Genomic DNA, 15964 nt, shown 5'->3' on the forward strand with positions numbered 1-15964 from the left:
CACAATGCGGTCTCCTCTACACTGGGGAGACCAAACGCAGATTGGGTGATCGCTTTGCTGAACACCTCCATTCAGTCCACAAGCGGGACCCTGACGCTCCAGTCGCTTGCCATTTTAATTCTCAGTCCCGCTCCCGTTCTGACCGCTCTGTCCTCGGCCTCTTACAATGTTGCAAAGAAGCTCAACGGAAGCTCGAGGAGCAGCACCTCATCTTTCGATTCGGCACTTTACAACCTTCCGGACTCAACATTGATTTCAATAACTTCAGATCATAACCACTGTTCACATTTTTTCGGACAGCAGGTGCTGGTAATGCTTCGGTGTTGCCATTTACAGCTCCTCTAGATCTATCTTGTGTTTCTTTACTTGTCCCATTACCACCCTCCTTGTCTTGCACTATCATCCCTTTTGTCATTTAATCACTCCTGCCCTCCACCCTATCACAGACCTTCCCTTTTATTCTTTCCTCCCCTCCTCTTCCTCCACCCTTTCCCTGGCTCACCAGTTGCTTAAAAACAGTTAAATCTTTACTTCTTCCAGTTCTGACGAAGGGTCATCGACCTGAAACGTGACTCTGTTCCTTTCTCCACAGATGTTGCCTGACCTGCTGAGTGTTTCCAGCATTTTGTGTTTTTATTTCAGATTTCCAGCGTCTGCTCTATTTTGTTTTTGATTCAGCACAGTCCATTACAGCTGGCCAGGGAGAAGGCTGGAGGAAGCCTGAGCACCTTCATTAGAGCCGTGAAAATTATTCAAATTGGGAAGCTTGCCCATAACATGATTGGAGCTCCAGAGCAGCACTCAAGTTGCACAGCGCTCGTTGTAATGGGTGCAAAAGGGGAGGTCCCAGAAAAAAAAATAAAACCCTCCCCTGGCTGCCTTTTCTTCTCCCCCTTTCCTCCCTTGTTTCACCGTTCCTTCGCTTTTATTCCCCTCCCCTTCCCTCCCGGCCATAACCTCCGCCACTCCCCTCCCACTAGAAAACTGCTCACCACTCCATGGGCATCCAGCAAATCCCTCATTGTCTGGTGCTGCTGAGACCCGAAATTTCAGCCCCTGCCCCCCAATTGCTCCCTGGAAATGTCGGGTGCTCCACTGAGATTTCTAGAAAATATTCAAATGAGCTGACCTCACATTATTGAGCGTGCAGTTTCCGCGAGGGTTCTCCATGTTCACCATAAGTTTGGTGGAAGATCGGCGGAATCCCTGGAGAAACAGCTTTTTATGCTATTTCTCCAGGATTTCTGCTGATCTTTGGTGGGAATTACAGTAGGAGATCGGGAGAAACCCTGCAGTAATTATTCTCCATGGTTGGTGGCACCCTGGCTGGTGTGGACAATCAGGATGTTGATCAACCTGGCACGCCTTCTTTCCTGCAATGGCACTGAAAGTATGATGTACTACGATAGGGGGGAATCCGAGGAAGCATCCAACATTATGGTTAATCAGGCATTCAAACATTATAGTCTGCTCCCAACTTCCTTTGGGAATAGGAGTCTCCGGTATGCTCTATTCATATAATTGGAAATATCCTCTTGCTCATCTTACTCATCAAATTCCCTTTTAAAGGACTAAAGCGACTCCAATTGTCTGAAAAAGTTGAGTATGATCACTCTGCAGATGCACGTGTGCAGATACTGGCTGGTGGGCACAGACCATCTCTTCAGCTGCCTGGTATTTGTACATTTTTCACCCCCTTCTTCTAAACACTTCAGAAAGGAGGATTCCCATTGGGAAACCCATTGGTGTCAGTAAAGATGCAGAAGGAAAAATAAAATTAGAACAATTAGCACAAAGGCTCATGAAAACCTAAGTACAAGTAGAAAATAAACAGAAAAATCGAAAAACAGTCAAGAAGTGGCTGAAAGACACTTATAACATTAATGTGTCCTTTCCATGACCTTTTGTACACTTACCATTATCTAGAAGTCCTGGTTGCCCATCTCACATGAGCATGATTACAAATGTTGGGAAACAGCATGCAGGATGTCCCTGCCCTAAATTAATATTGAAATAAAGCCCACACTTGTTTGGGATGGGTGCTTCCTGAAGCCATTAGAAATGACAATAGAAAATGAGATGAACTAAAAAGAGAGCAGTGAGTCAACAAAGCAGTACTCCTCCCAATTTTCTGATCTTGTCCACCCAGCTTATGCTCATATATTGAATGGAAGCGATTGGAAAATCCAGGCTGATATCTCAGCTTTCTGGTGTTGTCCTCAGTTCCTGCCACAAACTCATTTCCCTAGCCACTGACTCTATCCCTCTCCCTGGCCACTGTCTGAGGCTGAACCAGACTTTTCGCAACCTTGGCATCCTATTTGACCCTGAGCTTACAACCCCATATCCTCTCCATCACCTAGGCCACCTACTTTCACCTCTGTAACATCGCCTGTCTCTGCCCCTGCCTCAGCTCATCTGTTGCTGAAACCCTCATCCATGCCTTTATCACCTCTAGACTTGACTATTCCAATGATCTCCGTCTGGCCTCCCATCTTCCACCCTCCATAAACTTGAGCTCATCCAGAACTCTGCTGCCTGTATCCTAACTCGCATCAAGTCCCGTTCACCCATCACCCCTGTGCTCGCTGACCTACATTGGCTCCCGGTCTGGCAATGCCTCGATTTTAAAATTCTCATCCTTGTTTTCAAATCCCTCAATGGGCCTCTCCCCTCCCTATCTCTGTAACCTCCTCCAGCCCTATAACCCTTCAAGATTTCTATGCTCCTCTAATTCTGAACTCTTGTGCATCCCCGATTTTCTTTGCCCCACCATTGGCGGTTGTGCCTTCAGCTGCCTAGGCCCTAAGTTCTGGAGACCCCTCCCTAAACCTCTCCAACTCTCCGCCTCTCTCTTCTCCTTTAAAATGCTCCTTAAAACCTTCCTCTTTGACCAAGCTTTTGGTCACCTGTCTTAATATCTCCTATGTGATTTGGCGTCAAATTTTGTTTCATAACACTCCTGTGAAGCACCTTGGGATGTTTTCTACGTTAAAGGCACTATATAAATGCAAGTTGTTGTTGTTGTTGGTGGAATTTTCTATGTACTTGGGTGTAATTTTGAATTTGGCCAATAGTGTAAAACAAGCAATATTGGAAAAGCAGCCTGCTATACATCTCTCCCTATTTCCATTTCCACTGAATGATTCTTAATGCCCTTGACCCCACTTATTTGGTGTCCCCTCTTCCGCACCGTTGGTTTCCCCTCTTCCCGCCCTTGGTTTCCCCTCTTCATCTGTTCGCGGGCAGCCTCTGGTTCTTGGAACTTGTTGCACAACAGCTTCTGGCGAAACCACAAGCAAAGATACTCAACTACAGGGAACCCAACCTTTATAAGGTAAATACAATAATGTTAGTAGAAGTCATGTGATCGAATGCCACGTAATCAGATATCACGTGATCAGACATCACATGGTCAGATGTCATGTGGTCAGAATGTCATGTGATCGAACCTCCAGGAATGCCTCCATCCAGAGTTGGCAACCCTATTTATGCAGCAGCTGGGGCGCCCACCCCAGGTGGGGGAGGGGAGCAAACTCGCCTTGCTGCAGCATTAATGGGCCAATGGGAGCATGGAAATGTCCGGCAAAATTTTAAAAGCTCCTCTTCCTGGTTCTGCCGGTTTCATCCATGCAATTGATTCATTGTATTACCAAAACCAGCTTTTTAAATTTTAAATTCCCACTCCCTCAAGGCCCTTAGCAATGCTGGGTGCCAGGGACATGCAGGCATTCCCAGCACCCATTATTTGTGGTGGGTACAATACTGACACCATGCAATTGAAGGGAAATTTCGGTAGAACAAGGCGTGGGGATGCAACATAATCAGCCTGCCATCCCAGTTTTTATGCCTAAAGTGAAGAGAAAATACAAGGTCATTATTGGGTTCAATTGATCTGTTCCCTTCAGAATTACGAATACTTGAATATATCTCCCCTGAGCCTGCTCTTTTCCAGATTAAGCAAACTCAGGCTCTTCAGCCCCTTCTCATAACTCTGGTGCCTTATGCTAGATATCAGTTTGGTTACCTTTTTCTGCACTGCCTCCTGTGCCTGGATATCCAGGTGTTTTTGTGACTAGAAGGCTGTTTCCAGTGGGGTTCCGCAGAGCTCAGTACTAGGACTGGGAATCAGGGGGAAAACTCTCCAGTGGCTGGAGTCATACCTAGCACAAAGGAAGATGGTAGTGGTTGTTGGAGGCCAATCATCTCAGCCCCAGGACATTGCTGCAGGAGTTCCTCAGGGCAGTGTCCTAGGCCCAACCATCTTCAGCTGCTTCATCAATGACCTTCCCTCCATCATAAGGTCAGAAATGGGGATGTTTGCTGATGATTGCACAGTGTTCTGTTCCATTCGCAACCCCTCAGATAATGAAGCAGTCCGTGCCCGCATGCAGCAAAACCTGGACAACATCCAGGCTTGGGCTCATAAGTGGCAAGTAACATTCGCACCAGACAAGTGCCAGACAATGACCATCTCCAACAAGAGAGATTCTAACCACCTCCCCTTGACATTCAACGGCATTACCATCGCCGAATCCCCCACCATCAACATCCTGGGGGTCACCATTGACCAGAAACTTAACTGGACCAGCCATATAAATACTGTGGCTACAAGAGCAGGTCAGAGGCTGGGTATTCTGCGGCGAGTGACTCACCTCCTGACTCCCCAAAGACTTTCCACCATCTACAAGGCACAAGTCAGGAATGTGATGGAATACTCTCCACTTGCCTGGATGAGTGCAGCTCCAACAACACTCAAGAAGCTCGATACCATCCAGGACAAAGCAGCCTGCTTGATTGGCACACCTTCCACCACCCTAAACATTCACTCCCTTCACCACCGGCGCACTGTGGCTGCAGTGTGTACCATCCACAGGATGCACTGCAGCAACTCGCCAAGGCTTCTTCAACAGCACCTCCCAAACCCGTGACCTCTACCACCTAGAAGGACAAGGGCAACAGGCACATGGGAACAACACCACCTGCATGTTCCACTCCAAGTCAGACACCATCCCCCCGACTTTGAAATATATCGCCGTTCCTTCATCGTTGCTGGGTCAAAATCCTGGAACTCCCTTCCAAACAGCACTGTGGGAAAACCTTCACCACACGGACTGCAGCGGTTCATGAAGGGGGCTCACCACCACCTTCTCAAGGGCAATTAGGGTTGGGCAAAAAATGCTGGCCACGCCAGCGACGCCCACATCCCATGAACGAATAAAAAAAAACTAGGTCCCTTGCTTTTTGTGGTATATATTAATGATTTAGACTTGTAGGGGGCATGATTAAGAAGTTTGCAGATGATACAAAAATTGGCCGTGTGGTTGATAGTGAGGAGGAAAGCTGTAGACTGTAGGAAGATATCAATGGACTTGTCAGGTGGGCAGAAAAGTGGCAAATGGAATTCAATCCAGAGAAGTTTGAGGTAATGCATTTGGGAAGGGCAAACAAGGCAAGGGAGGACACAATAAATGGGAGGATACTGAGAGGTGTAGAGGAACAGAGGGACCTTGGAGTGTATGTCCACAGATCCCTTTAGGTAGCAGGGCAGGTAGATAAGGTGGCTAAGAAGGCATACAGGATACTTTCCTTTATTAGCCGAGGCATAGATTATTAGAGCAGGGAGTTTATGCTAGAACTGTATAGAACACGAGTTAGGCCAAGCTAGAGTACTGCGTACAGTTCTGGTTACCACATTACAGGAAAGATGTGATTGCACTAGAGAGGGTACAGAGGAAATTTACGAGGATGTTGCCAGGGACTGGAGAATTTTAGTTATGAGAAAAGATTGGATAGGCTGGGGTTGTTTTCTTTGGAACAGAGGAGGATAAGGGGAGATTTAATTGAAGTGTATAAAATTATGAGGGGCCTAGATAGAGTGGTTAGGAAGGACCTAGGAGGCTTTTCACCCTCCCCCTCCAGAATGTTCTGCAGCCGCTCAGTGACATCTTTGACCCTGGCAGCAGAGAGCCAACGCACCATCCTGGAATCACGTCTGCGGCTGCAGAAATGCCTGTCTGTTCCCCTAACTATAGAATCCCCAACACTATCGCTCTCCTGACCTTTCTCCTCTCCCCCTGTAAAGCTGAGCCACTCACGTTGCTACGGTCTTGGCTCTGGCTGCAGTCCCCATGGGAACCCTCTCCTTCACCAGTATTCAGAACTGAATACTGGTTAGAGAGTGAGATACCCTCAGGGGACTCCTGCAATACCTGCCTGGTCCTCCTTGTCTGTCTGGCGGTCACTCATTTGCTCTCTGCCTGCACTTTCTTAAGCTGCGGGGTGACCACCTCCTGAAACATGCTATCCACATAACTCTCAGCCTCACGGATGCACTGCAGTGATGCCAGCTGTTGCTCAACCTCCGAAATGTGGAGCTCGAGCTCTTCCAGCTAATGACATTTCCTGCACCTGCGGTTGTCCAGGACACAGGAAGCGTCTAGAGTTCCCACATGAAACAGGATGTGAATTCGACAGGTCTGAGGTGTCCTGCCATGCCTCTATTTATTAGATTATTAACTAAACTTAACTGAAAATAAACTAAGCCTTAAAAAAAAGTTTTAGGAAATGAGGCTGGGCAGGTGGAAGGAGTATCAGTGGGTGAGCATTTTGGTGGTAGTGATCATAATTCAGTTAGTTTTAGCATAGTTATGGAAAAGGACAAAGATAGAATGGGAGTTAAAGTTCTTAATTGGGGAAAGGCAAATTTTACGAAGCTAAGAAGTGATTTAGCAAAAGCGGACTGGAAACAGCTACTTGAAGGTAAATCAATGTCAGAGCAGTGGGAGGTATTCAAGGGGAAGATTCAAGGGGTGCAGAGTAAACATGTTCCCACAAAGAAAAAGGGTGGGACTGCTAAATCTAAAGCCCCCTGGATGTCAAGGAGCGTACAGGGTTAGGTAAGGCAGAAAAGGAAAGCTTATTTCAGACACCGAGAACTCAATACAGAAAGCCTAGAGGAGTATAAAAAGTGCAGGGTGAAATGAAAAAGGAAAATAGGAAAGCAAAGAGAGGCCATGAAAAAATATTGGCAAGTAAGATCAAGGAAAACCCAAAGATGTTTTATAAATACATTAAGAGCAAGAGGGTAACTAAGGAAAGAGTAGGGCCTATTAGAGACCAAAAAGGTAACCTATGTGTGGAGGCGGAAGATGTTGGTGTGGTTCTTAATGAATACTTTGCATCTGTCTTCACAAAAGAGAGGGATGATGCAGACATTGTAGTTAAGGAGGAGGAGTGTGAAATATTGGATGGGATAAACTTAGTGAGAGAGGGACTATTAAGGGGATTAGCATCTTTGAAAGTAGATAAATCACCAGGGCCAGATGAAATATATCCCAGGGTGTTAAAAGAAGCAAGGGGGGAAATAGCAGAGGATTTGACCATCTTTTTCCAATCCTCACTGGATACAGGCGTGGTGCCGGAGGATTGGAGGACTGCTTACGTTGTACCATTGTTTAAAAAGGGAGCGAGGGATAGACCGAGTAATTACAGGCCAGTCCGTCTAACCTCAATGGAGTGCAAATTATTGGAATCAATTCTGAGGGACAGGATAAACCGTCATTTAGAAAGGCACGGAGTAATCGAGGACAGTCAGCATGGATTTGTTAAGGGAAGGTCGTGTCTGACTAACTTGATTGAGTTTTTTGAGGAGGTAACAAGGAGGGTCGATGAGGGTAATGCATTTGATGTAGTCTACATGGATTTTAGCAAGGCTTTTGACAAAGTCCCACATGGCAGACTGGTCAAAGAAGTACAAGCCCAAGGGATCCAAGGGAAAGTGGCTAGTTGGATCCAAAATTGGCTCAGTGGTAGGAAGCAAAGGGTAATGGTCGACAGGTGTTTTTGTGACTGGAAGGCTGTTTCCAGTGGGGTTCCGCAGGGCTCAATACTAGATCCTTTGCATTTTGTGATATATATTAATGATTTGGACTAAACGTAGAGGGCATGATTAAGAAGTTTGCAGATAATACAAAAATTGTCTGTGTGGTTGATAGTGAGGAGGAAAACTATAGACTGTAGGAAGATATCAATGGACTGGTCAGGTGGGCAGAAAAATGGTAAATGGAATTCAATCCAGAGAAGTGTGAGGTAATGCATTTGGGGAGGGCAAACAAGGCAAGGGAATACACAATAAATGGGAGGATACTGAAAGGTGTAGAGGAAGTGAGGGAACTTGGAGTGCATGTCCACAGATCCCTGAAGGTAGCAGGACAGGTAGATAAGATGTTTAAGAAGGCATATGGAAAATTTTCCTTTTTTAGCCAAGGCATAGAATATAAGAGCAGGAAGGTTATGCTAGAACTGTATAAAACACTGGTTAAGCCACAGCTTGAGTACTGTGTACAGTTCTGGTCACCACATTACAGGAAGGATGTAATTGCTCTAGAGAGTGTACAGAGGAGACTTATGAGGATGTTGTCAGGACTGGAAAATTTTAGCTATGAGGAAAGATTGGACAGGCTGGGGTTTTTCTCTTTGGAACAGAGGAGGCTGAGAGGTGATTTAATTGAGGTGTACAAATTATGAGGGGCCGAGATAGAGTGGAGAGGACGGATCTATTTTCCTTAGCAGAGAGGTCAATAACCAGGGAGCATAGATTTAAAGTGATTGGTGGAAGGATTAGAGGGGAGCTGAGGAATTTTTTTTTCACCCAGAGAGTGGTGGGGGTCTGGAACTCACTGCCTGAAAGGGTGGTAGAAGCATAAACCCTCAACTCATTAAAAAAGTACCTGGATGTGCAGCTGAAGTGCTGTGACCTACAAGGCTACGGACCAAGTGCTGGAAAGTGGGATTAGGCTGGATGGCTCATTTTCGGCCAGCGCAGACGCGTTGGGCTGAATGGCCTCCTTCTGTGCCGTAAATTTTCTATGATTCTACGATTCTATGGAGAAGTTGGGGTGCTTCTCCTTGAAATGGAGAAGGTTGAGAGGAGATTTGATAGTGGTATTGAAAATCATGAAGGATCTAGACAAAGTTGATAGAGAAAAACTGTTCCCATTGGCGGAAGGGTCAAGAACCAGAGGACACAGGTTTAAGGTGATTGGCAAAAGCACCAAAGGTGACATGAGGAAAAACTTTTTCACACAGCGAGTGGTTAGGATCTGGAATGCACTGCCCGAGGGGGTGGTGGAGGCAGATTCAATCATGGCCTTCAAAAGGGAACTGGATAAGTGCTTGAAAATAAATAATTTGCAGGGCAACAGGGATAGGGCGGGGGAGTGGGACTTCCTAGATTGCTCCTGTATATAGCCAGCACAGACTCGATGGGCCGAATGGCCTCCCTCCGTGCTGTAACCTTTCTGTGATTCGATGAAACCAAGATCCCATCTGCCCATTCAGATGGGCATTTTAAGAAGAACAGGGGGCATGATTTTAACATTGAAAAACGGGTGGATTGGGGGCGGGGGGGGGGGGGCATTCAAAATCAGAACCATTTCAGACCCCCCCCAACCTGCTCATTTCTGATTTTCACCAGGGTAGAACGAGGGGCGGGCGACCGTCCCGCTCCCAGGAGGCGGGTTGGTGACTAAAACCTTTCAAGGAAGCTTCAATTTTTGCAGAATTTGCAATTTCAACCCCTGGGGGCTGGGATTCCCGGGCCTTCTCCTTCACGCCATGTGAGAGGAGGCGAGAAGGCCCGAAACTGCAGGTAAGTGCCTTACTGGCACAGCTTGTGGGCCCAGAGGAGCAGGAGTGTTTCCCCCAGGCCCAACAAGCCGACCTACAATGACCCCCCCAATGATGACGCCCCATGTTCCCCGATCCCCCACCCTCCCCACAATGATCATGGACCCTCCCACCCGATCCCTGACCCCCAACAATGATCGCAAAACCCCCCCCCTCGATCCCGGACCCCTCCAAATGATCGTGGACCGCCACGATGACCCCTGGGCCCCCCAATGATCGCAGACCCCCGCGATGATCCCCGATCCCAATACCACTCCCCCCCGTGACTGACCCCCGATCCCTCCCCCCCATGACCAACTCCCCACCCGTGACCCCCATGCCCACCGGTGCCCCAGGCCCACCCATGCTCATCAGTGCCCCATGCCCACCTATGCCCCCGTGCCCATGCATGCCCCTGTGCCTACCCATGCCCCCCTACCCCCATCTACACAATCATAGACTTACCTGAAGACTTACCTGAACACGTCCTCTCCCTGGCAGCTCTCCCATCTGACTGAGACCAGCTTGTCAATCAGGCCGGTCAGTCGGACGGCAAACTGACAAAAAAAATAAAAGACCACCTTACGTTCCTTTCCCGGCTCGGGGTTAAAACCATGCCCAGGGTGTTCCCCTAGTGACTTAGCTGACATTGTTCCTCAAACAGTACAAAAAAACCCACAGGTTATTCCTTTCATCCTTGTTTGTGGGCTGGCACAGAATGGCTTCCCCATTTTGCCTACAAAACATTCATTACACTCCAAAAAGGTAATTAACTGTGTGAAGAATTTTGCAATGTTTCAATGTCATGATCAGCTGCCATGAAAAATGCAAGTGTTCTTTTCTCTTTTCTGATTGCTATTATGTATATAGTTTCTGGATTATTAACCTAGTGCTGACTTCTGATTTTAATTTGTAGGTTCACTCTTGCATAAAAAACACGGGATATTCTTTGACGAGTTCTATAATAAATTACAGCCATAACAAGCACCATGATCAGAGAGAATGGCACATGCATTAATTGTTCTACGATGTGGCACACTTTACATAGTATTTCTGTAAATTAATTTTATTGTAAACTGGAAGCAGGCAAACAGGATTCCAGTCAATAACAAACCTGGATAAAGAACACAGAAGATACAAGACATATGGAAGTGTAATACCCTTTAGAAAACTCTAAAGATTACTTCATTCCTCTTTAAATGAAAATGCAAGAATGCTTGTTTTCCTCCAATATTATTTTTACACTTTATAATTTTGATGTTATTCATTCAGCTTTTCTTTTGTTTTCTTTTTCTCTTGCCGGGCATTAACCAAGAGATGGCGTCCTCACTTCCAATACTAAAAGCATGAGATTGTAGACTTGTTTGGTTTCCAAAATTGAGGCCATCTACTTAGCCACCTCTGCTTTTTCCTAAGCCCAACGATGGCCACTACATCCATATTCTTAAGCAGAAAGCTCTAGTAATATTCACTGTTCTCCTGGTATTCACAACACTTCACTTTTATAATCTTCACTTGGCAAAAGAACCAGAGGGTAGATGAGGAGAATTTTTTTTAGGCAATGAGTTGTTATGATCTTGAGTGCGCTGCCTGAAAGGGAAGTGAAAGCAGATTCAATATTAACTTTCAAACGGGAACTGGATATATTCTTGAAAAGGAAAAATTTGCAGGGCTATGGTTAAAGAGCAGGGGAGTGGGAGCAATTGGATAGCTCTTTCAAAGAGCCGGCACAGGCACGATGGGCTGAATGGCCTCCTTCTGTGCTGTATGATTCTATGGTTATGCCAGGTCTGAACATCTCTAAAATACTCACTTTTAGCTGTCCATATGTAGCTGCAGAATGCTACACTAGTTGTTTATTCATTACTTTTAACAAGTTCGGTTGTCCATTTTTTCTCCAACTTTCTGTAAATATTTCTAATACCTGTTTTTGAGGGATAGACATAGTCAGGGCTTGTGTGGTCCAGAGGTTGAGGCAATAGGTTCTAAATCAAGGTGGTCCTTCGTTCAAAAAATTGCTACTTGAGTAAATTCCCTTCAGCAGAAGAATCGCCTTAAGTGGGCTTCAGTCTACCAAGCTGTTAAATGGGCACTGGCATAGCTGGCAAGTAAACAAGAGTCCTGTGTAGAAATAATGCCCCCCTCCCCATCCTTCGGAGCTGCCAATGTAAAAGTTATGGGTAACCTTAATGCCGGTCTATGACTGAGAGCTCGAAGTACCTGCCATTTGCATAAATAAAACTGTTATCTTAACAATGTAGAGACTGCACATGTTGCAGATATACTAAGTCTGTTTTTAAGTGGCTTTGTTGTATCAAGCACCATTCCATATATCGGAAGTCAGAGGGTCTTCAAAACAGAGATCAGATCACCATCGGCCCTACGCGCTTTGGACTCAGATTTCTTTCATTGCAGTTGGGGCATGAGCAGAAGGACTTTTCTTTCATTTTTCTTTTTTATGGTGCAAGGAAGGTGAAGGACCAAGACCTAGAGAGTAGAACACCACCATGATTTGACAAGAGTTTAAAAGAAGAGTTAAGTCAGTAATAATTAAGTGATGGCAAGCTTGGGTTTTAAAACCTATCGATTGTAGAAGAAAGAAAAGACTGAAGGAGATAAGGAGTTTTGCACTTGCATTCTGGGAAAAAGTGAGATTAGTTGACTGATTTCAACACAGTGAGGATTTGGGAATAGGAAGAACATGTAGGACAGGAGACAGCATTTGGAGGTTCAAAGCAACAAGGAGAAATTTCAAATGGACTCTGAAAATAATATTGATAAAATGGAGATGAAAGATTGCAACAGAAAGTGGTTCAGAGCTAGAAGTGAGAGAGGGATAATCTGTCAGATGCCAAGCTTTGCCTTGGTCCAGGAGTGTGAAAGAGGTTTTAGAAGACTGAAAACAGGCAAATAGTACAGCTATGTGTGTTGGACTGTGCAGGCATTTGTTCTCCCTTCTATTTGTGAAACTGTTCCATAACATAAACAGAAGATACTCCAAATACCCAGAGGTGCTTTGGGGAATGGAAATCTCTGGAATGCGGCATAAACACTTTGGAGAGAGTTCTCAACAATTCAAGAAAAAATGAGGGGATTCTTTTTTATAAAAGAGTACAATGGTAGCTTCATATTTCAGAGGGATAATATAAATGTCAAAATTGATATGAAGAAATGATACTTCATGTTTTGTTTGTTAATCATGATTTAATTGACTTCAATTACATGCTTTTCTCACTGAACAGGAACTGAACTCCTTGGCAAATCTGAGAGGATTGCTTACACCACACTTGGTGTCTGCATGTTTTATGCCTTGGGCTACATTCTTCTGCCTGTTTTTGCCTATCATATCCGAGATTGGAGGATGTTACTACTAGCATTGACACTCCCAGAAATTCTATATGTGCCTCTCTGGTGGTGAGTCAGTTTATTATTCATTTATATAAATTAATTTTTAGTGGAAGTGAAGACACAGAAGACTTTGAAATTTCCTATAGGCCCGCTCATCGCTATCCAATTTCACAGATGGGGCCTAAAACAGGTGTAAGGCCCCTCATTTACGCTCCCTAATGTTAATTGTATCCATCTGATTTATATCAATTAGCATTAATTGTATTCAGGCGGTGCGTATCAATTGGGGACTCTCTTGCATCCATTTATATGAGAGCTTATCTAGGGGGGTGCACTGTGGGTAATGTGGATCTCTGTAAATAAAGGCTTGGTAGCAACTGAAGACCAGGCTCTAATAGTCTATCCTTCACCTCCTGGCTAACCAATTGATTACACCTAATGCCTGCATTAGGCGGCCACCAGGGATGCCTGAAAAAATGCTCCGTGCAATATTGAGTAGGACATCTTTCAGGCATACTTTGGGCACGGATCGTTGTTCCCTGAAATTGGCCCCATTGGTGCTTTTTTTATGCTTGTAGAATGGATGCAAGAGGTCCAATTTCTACCACATTTTCTATATTGTCGCAGCAGAACAGAAAACTGTTCATTGCACATTTTCTATGGGAGTAATTCAAACTGAAAAATTTGGTCCAAGTTTTAGAGAATAATGATTAAAAACTATTCTGACTAGTTAGGATTTTACTTCTTGCACAATTACACTTTTTAACCTATGCCAACCTGCTTCAACACTAATGGTAATCAGTTTACTTCACTAAATGTTCACACATTGAGAAAAGATTTATTTTGAAATATAATGGAGGGAACAAAATATAACGGAACAAAAATGCACAACAAACACAACTGTAAATGGTTTGCATAGTGCCCATAGGAATATGCAGCTTTAAAAAATCACACGTTTAATTTTAATGGCTTAAACTAGATTTTGCACAGTCGAAGAAAAAGAGAATTTGATTTTTTTGTTTAGTGGGTTGGAGGAGGGGGGGTCACACATTATACATTCTGTCCTTCATCACTGGGCTTGAAATCTCCTCTCTCTTCCACATTTAAGAGTACTGAATGAAATGTCACACTGATTGAGTACTGGGTCATATTCTGAGCTTCAGTGTAAGAAATATTACTGCACCAGAATACAGGGAGAGTTGCCCTACATTGCTCCACCTTCAGTACCTTCTTCATTTATTGACATCCTTGGCCTATCTCCTCTGATCTCAAATGAAACTCCCACATCTCCTCAACTACAAACTCTCCCTCCAACTCAGTTTCTTCTTTCACACCAAACATATCTTTTCCTCTCACCAGCTCCTTTAACTCTCTATAAAGTCTGAGTCCAGCCAAGAGTTGAATACTGCTTCCAAATCTGGGGAGATTCTTTTAACACCCCTCATATTCCTGGACAGGATACAAGTAAAGGTTTTTCATTTGATTGCCGCTCCCTCTATCGCATCTAGTCTCCAAAATTTCTCTCTCCCCAAACAATCTTTCTAGCTGTTCCGCCCCTGAAAATAGATTAAAGGGTAAGACGGTACATGAGCAGTGGTGTTCATTTAGGGAGTTATTTTACAACTTTCAAAATAAATATATTCCACTGAGGAAAAAAGGGTGTAAAAGAAATGACAGCCATCCATGGCTAAGTAAAGAAATCAAGGATAGTATCCGACTAAAAACAAGGACATATAAGGTAGCCAAACTTAGTGGGAGGATAGAAGATTGGGAATTCTTCAAAAGACAGCAAAAAATAACTAAAGGATTGATTAAGAAAGGGAAGTTAGATTATGAAAAGAAATTAGCAAAAAATATAAAAACAGATAGCAAGAGTTTCTATAGTTATATAAAAAGAAAAAGGGTGGCTAAGGCAAACATAGGTCCCTTAGAGGATGAGACCGGGAAATTAATGGTGGGAAACATGGAGATGGCAAAAATGCTGAACAAATATTTTGTTTCAGTCTTTACAGTAGAGGACACTAAGAATATCCCAACACTGGACAAACAGGGGACTCTACGGGGGGAGGAGCTAAATACGTTTAAAATCACTCAGGAGATGGTACTCAGTAAAATAATGGGACTCAAAGCGGATAAATCCCCTGGACCTGATGGCTTCCATCCTAGGGTCTTGAGGGAAGTGGCAGTAGGGATTGTGGATGCTTTGGTGATAGTTTTCCAAAATTCCCTGGACTCAGGAGAGGTCCCGGCAGATTGGAAAACTGCTAATGTAACACTGTTATTTAAAAAGGGTAGTAGGCAGAAGGCTGGAAATTATAGGCCAGTTAGCTTAACATCTGTGGTGGGTAAAATTTTGGAGTCTATTATTAAGGAGACAGTAACGGAACATTTAGATAAGCATAATACATAAAGGGCAAAAGGGTAACTAGGGAGAGAGTAGGGCCTCTTAAGGATCAACAAGGTCATCTATGTGCGGAACCACAAGAGATGGGTGAGATCCTGAATGAATATTTCACATCGGTATTTACGGTTGAGAAAGGCATGGATGTTAGGGAACTTGGGGAAATAAATAGTGATGTCTTGAGGAGTGTACATATTACAGAGAGGGAGGTGCTGGAAGTCTTAACGCGCATCAAGGTAGATAAATCTCCGGGACCTGATGAAATGTATCCCAGGACGTTATGGGACGTTAGGGAGGAAATTGCGGGTCCCCTAGCAGAGATATTTGAATCATCCACCGCTACAGGTGAGGTGCCTGAAGATTGGAGGGTAGCAAATGTTGTGCCTTTGTTTAAGAAGGGCGGCAGGGAAAAGCCTGGGAACTACAGACCAGTGAGCCTGACATCTGTAGTGGGTAAGTTGTTAGAGGGTATTCTGAGGGACAGGATCTACAGGCATTTGGAGAGGCAGGGACTAATTAGGAACAGTCAGCATGGTTTTGTGAGAG

At 44.6% G+C, this 15964-nt stretch overlaps 1 protein-coding gene across 2 annotated transcripts in view; it reads left to right on the top strand.

Annotated features, from left to right (window-relative positions):
* LOC137320768 (organic cation/carnitine transporter 2-like) overlaps positions 1-15964 on the top strand; it is a 91315-nt gene that overhangs the window by 18734 nt on the left and 56617 nt on the right. For both annotated transcript variants that reach the window (XM_067982563.1, XM_067982562.1), the window contains one exon: positions 12912-13083. In XM_067982563.1, the coding sequence (XP_067838664.1) occupies positions 12912-13083 (172 nt within the window). The remainder of the gene's footprint in view (positions 1-12911; positions 13084-15964) is intronic.

The sequence above is a fragment of the Heptranchias perlo genome, chromosome 4, assembly GCF_035084215.1.
Source record: "Heptranchias perlo isolate sHepPer1 chromosome 4, sHepPer1.hap1, whole genome shotgun sequence".
NCBI lineage: Eukaryota > Metazoa > Chordata > Chondrichthyes > Hexanchiformes > Hexanchidae > Heptranchias > Heptranchias perlo.